Genomic DNA, 5061 nt, shown 5'->3' on the forward strand with positions numbered 1-5061 from the left:
AACTTGAGTTTTAGCCCTGTCTCTGGACTGTAGCTCTTCAGGAGACTCCTGCCTCCCACTTTACCCAGAGAACACCCACGACTTGAGCTGGAACCCTCCGGCCTTGAGGATGAGCTCTACATTTGTGGCAGTGGCTTTAAGCCGGCTTAGGTCATTGTCCGAGGTAAGAATGCCATCGACATAGCTGTCTTGTTGCAGTACTCGGCGTTCTTGCTCAAGGTGCATGAACTGAGGAAGATTAGCCGTTTCTCGCATGGCAAGCTGGGCAATGCATCCTGCAGGCTTGTCTCCAATATTCACCCTTGTAATAGCATACACTCCGAGCTCTTCATCCTCAGTGTCCCGCCACAGGAACCTGTGCAGGTGTACCTCACGTTCTTCCAGCCAGACAGAGTTGTACATCTTTTTGATGTCACCCAGAGCCGCAAACACTCCACTTCGAAATTTCAGGAGGACTGCTCGAATGGGATTGAGGACGTCTGGACCTTTCATGAGCATGTCATTCAGGCTCACACCTCTGAACTTTTGGCTGCTGTTCCAAACGAGCCTGACTGGGGTTGTGATGGAGTGAGGGTTCGGTGCTATGAGGTGACTCACATACCACACAGGTCCGGCCCAGCTGGTGACTTCTTCCTGAGACAGCTTGACTACAGCTCCTCGGGAGACCATGTCATGCACTTGGGAAGCGTAGACTGCCTTCCACTTGGGCTCTTTTGCAAGCTGTCGTTCTGTTCTGAGGAATGTTGCCTCAACAGCTCCTCTATTGTTTGGAAGTGCAGCTGGGTCTTCTAGCCAAGGGTATTTGGCATGCCAGTGTGGATCCTCACTGTGGTTGTCACTTGTGACATAGGTGAGCCCCCCTCTCACTACTTCAAGTTCCCGTTCCTCTGCAAGCGTCATCTCTTTGCCCCCAGGCTGGCAGTTTCCACATCGACAGCCTCCACATCTTGGCTCGCAGGCAGCGCCAATGCTGTCCCTCCTCCACCACTCCCGGAAGTCTCGGCAGGTGGTCAGAGTTGCAGCCTCCTGAATGCCACAGTAAGACTGGGTGGTTGGCAGCAGCTGACTGGAAAGCCTGGCTGAAAGTTCCTCATACTTGGTGGCAGCAGTTCTCATGGACCTGGCAAAGTGCGTGCCTGATGTATAGGCTGACATCGAGACATCTTCAAAAAGATCTGGGTGCGTGCCTCCAACCGTTTTCCCCAGTGGCCCGTCCCAGAGTACAAGATCTCAAATAACCCTGATTCACTGTGGTGCCAGCTTGCCCTCTCTGTGGCTTATCAGAAGGTCAATTTCTTTGGGTCTAGTGAGCTCTCTTATGAGTACATCAGGGAATAATCGGTGCAGCTGTTCTGCAGTTACGCCACATTGGATGTCTGCAATATTGTCTAGTCCGTAACAGACCAACTGGTGAGACTGGAGGCTACCTTTTGAGGTCTTCACCCTGATCTTCAACAGGTACCTTTTTGTCTGCACATGGACCTTCATCCCTCCAACACCGTGGACGACGAGGGTCATCTCTTCACTATGGAGGTTGAGTCTGTCTGCTGCCTTGTGGGTGATATAATTCGTATCAGAGGCCAAGTCAATCAGGGTGCCAATCTGTTGCCCAGCATTTGCAGTCACCTGAAGGAGCATCATTATGACTGGCAGTTCTCTCAAACCATGCTGCATGAGGAGGCTTGATGGTTCCCTTGTTGTATTAAGAGTCCGTGAGGCAGAGTTGGAAAACACATCTCGACACCGCACTGCAAGCTCTGTGGGCAGGCTGCTAATGAAGTCCTCCTGCTCAGCAGTGCATCCTTTCCTCCCTGCCTTGAGGTTATCTTTCCTTCTCAGTGCAGCAGTAGTTCGAGCAGCAGCATTTGAGCAGAGGAAGTAGTGGTGCTCTGGACGGCGTCCATCCTTGCAATCAGATTGTCTGCAGAGGTACGTTGGCTTGCAGAACGCTTGGCTGTCATGCACCTCCAGGCACCTTTCGCACGCCCCCAGCTTCTTAACAGCAGCACCCTTCTCTGCTGGTTTCAGGGCCTGGAACTTCTTACAGAAGAACAGCTTCCTTTTGTGCTTTATGTCACCACAGACAACACATCCAGTAGGTTCATCGCTGGACTTGGTGGCTCTGGTCCTCGCGTGCCTTGGCTTGGCTCGTGCGTCCCTCTTTGGCTCCTCCTCCTTCAAGTGCTCAAGCTGCTCATAGATGGCTTCTTGTTTTTTAAGGAAGGCCAGCAGATTGTCGAACCGGTTGCCAGGGACCACTTTGTTCTGGCCATCTGCTGCGTGCACCAGCCATTCTTTCTTCAGGGTATCAGGGAGCTTGCTTTCAATGGACTTTGTGACAAGGGGATTCTTAATCGCACCCGTGTCTCCGAGGTCACACAAATCTTGCAGAGCCTTCTCCACTGTTTGAATGAGTTCCACTATTTTACTTGGTTGATGGTTCTTAACAGCCGGCATTTTTTGCACCTCCTCCACAATCTCGATAGCAATGGCGGTTTGATTGCCAAAGCGGTTCTCCAGAATGCGGAAGATATCATCTGCCTCTTGATAGCTGGTAAGCCTCAAGTCCCGAGCGATCCTCTCCTCCAGGATATCCAGCAGCTGGAACTTCCTCACCTCTTTGGAGCCTGAGGGCTCACCTTGCTTCTGCAGAGCCTCCCAATCTTTCCTCCATCTATGGAAGTCTCGCTTATTGCCAGAGAACTTTGGGAGTGCAGTTGGTCACAGTCTAACAGCAGGGGTGGTTGGGTTCTGTGAGATTGAGGTGACTTGATGCTGCTCTTGTTTCAGTCTCTGGTAAATGAAGTCTGCTTTTCTGGACGTGAGCATAGGGATTTGCTGGTTTAGCTCTCTCAGCCGGTCCTGGATTTCCTGACTCCGTCCAGCTGGGGCCCATCTCTTCCACCGCTCAAAGGAGACCTTTTCTGCTGCGGTGAGGTCTCGGAAGTGTGCAAGCAGGAACTCGTAGCCCTCTAGATTGCTGTTGGGGTCTACTGAAGCTGTACGTTTTCCTTCGATCTCTGCCATCTGGAGTGCAGTAAGCACCTCTACCTCTGCAGCATTCGACCACAGCACCTGTTGGAGCAGACTTTTGATCTCGTTCATTTTATCCTCACATTCAGCAGCGGTCCTTGATAGGTCAACCTTTTGACGCTCATCCAAGATCGCATCACCCTCTTCCTCTTTATCTTCAAGGAGCTTGGCCTCCAGATCATCGTTGGCTTCCCAAACCTTTTCTGCTGCTTTTGAGAGGGTATTGAACAAACCTTCCAGCTCCTCCGCTGACTTGTCTTTGAACGTCCTCTGCAAGGAGTTCGCTACTCGGGTGAATGCCCTTTTTGCCACGGCCCGATCCCTCTTCAACTCCTCCGCGGTCTTTGACATGTCTTCCCCTGCAGGTTGGGTATGGACAGCAAGGTGAATCTTTTTGATCTCTCCTCTCTTTTCTCTGTCTTTTTCTTTTTCCTTCTCCTTTTTCCAGGCAACAGCGGTCAGGCTCCTGATTCTCCCTCCAGCACCTGGCTCAGTATCCTTAATGGCCAGGTCTTGGTCGTTAGGGCTCTGCTCTGCTTCGTTGGCTGGATGGGTTCCCTTCCGGTTCCAGTTCCTGGACTCCCGGTTTTCCACTGTCAAGTTTTGCTTGCTTGTTGGTTTGGTTTATTTGTTTGGTTGATTTATTTGTTTGGTTAGTTGGTTTGTGCACTTTTCCCCAACTTGAAAAGGGTGTGAACTCTGGTGGAGTTTTAAGGCACTGGACTTCACTCAAGGAGATGACGCAACAACAGTAGTTTCCATTTGAATTTTCCTTTTTTTTTTCTTTTTATTTAAAAGTTCATAGTTCAAAGTTCAAACGATGCTTTAATGCAGGAAACAACTCATTTCCAGCAGACCGCCCTTAGGTGAAAACCCTAAGGGTAAACAAATAAAAAGATGGAAACAACAGCGGATGTTAGTTAAATGTGCAATAATTTTGTGCAAAAATGCAATCTCTTACTGTGCAAATATGTCCATGCAGAGACTGCAATATGCAAACATGACAATAAATATTTATCAAAAATAAACTATACAATTTGTTAAATTACAGACCAGAACCTATAATTTAATTCTAACTGCTATAGAAAAATAAACTATATGTATATAAAAATACACATTTAAAATTAACCAAAGGCTGTAGAATTACTATCATAAGCTACCCCACTACAAATACCAGACGCTCACATTTAATAAATAACGCGAGCCTCCGCAATGACACCAATTACTCTAAATGCAACCATCCAACAGTCAGTTCAAGAAAATGCACCTCGTGCCCATGATATTAACATTACAGCAACAACAAATGCTAGACATTGCAGCCAATAAGAGTGCCGAAGCAGACATCAAATCCACTGGACGTGATTTGAGCACAAGTTACCAAACCCAAGGAATACAATAAACAAACGCTTACCGGCTGCCTCTCCAATGTTCCAGAAAGCACAAGTTACCAAACCCAAGGAATACAATAAACAAGTGCTTACCGGCTGCCTCTCCAGTGTTCCAGAATTCAGTTAGCACAAGTTTCCAATTTTCAGAGCGAGCATGTTTCTGCGTGTGTAGCTCTCACCAACGCTTCTCCAAACTGAATGCACCAAGGTAATTAAAACACCTACGCTCCCTTTTTCCGCCCACTCAACTAGGCCAAAGTGCAGCCAGCTGACGCTGATCAGCTGACTTGCCCCGCTCCAATTATCAACGCGCTGACTCGCGCTTTACACCACTCAAATGCCACCCATTTTTTCTATTTTTATTTATTTATTTATTTATTTTTCCACGTACGTTTTCCTATGAGTAACCCCAACACCACATGAAGCTTATGTTTGACTTTACAATGTCACTGTCAGTCTTTCTTATAATGTAAAACCCAAGCTAAAATCAACTTTGATCATGTACAATTCTATATTATTGCCACAAGCCACAGAAATGTATGCTAAAATCCACAAAACAGCAAAACAATAGCCATCCTAAATATTATTTAAGAACTTTGATAGTTGTAGCTGATATTTAGAGAGTTTTTCAAAGGGTTAT

General features: G+C 47.7%; 1 protein-coding gene across 1 annotated transcript; it reads right to left on the reverse strand.

Annotated features, from left to right (window-relative positions):
* Positions 1-1225: 1225 nt before the first annotated feature.
* On the reverse strand, positions 1226-4656 carry LOC132886504 (uncharacterized). The gene is made up of 2 exons (XM_060921209.1): positions 4515-4656; positions 1226-3908 (listed from the first exon to the last, which is right to left on the reverse strand). Exon 2 carries the CDS (start codon positions 2455-2457, stop codon positions 1246-1248), a length of 1212 nt encoding a protein of 403 aa, XP_060777192.1. The 5' UTR covers positions 2458-3908; positions 4515-4656; the 3' UTR covers positions 1226-1245.
* Between the last annotated feature and the right edge of the window lie 405 nt (positions 4657-5061).

The sequence above is a fragment of the Neoarius graeffei genome, chromosome 5 (assembly GCF_027579695.1).
Source record: "Neoarius graeffei isolate fNeoGra1 chromosome 5, fNeoGra1.pri, whole genome shotgun sequence".
In the NCBI taxonomy this organism is placed as follows: Eukaryota; Metazoa; Chordata; class Actinopteri; order Siluriformes; family Ariidae; genus Neoarius; species Neoarius graeffei.

Excerpts from the sequence above, each read along its gene's own strand:
- LOC132886504 (XM_060921209.1), bottom strand. The coding sequence starts at position 2,457 with ATGCCGGCTGTTAAGAACCATCAACCAAGTAAAATAGTGGAACTCATT.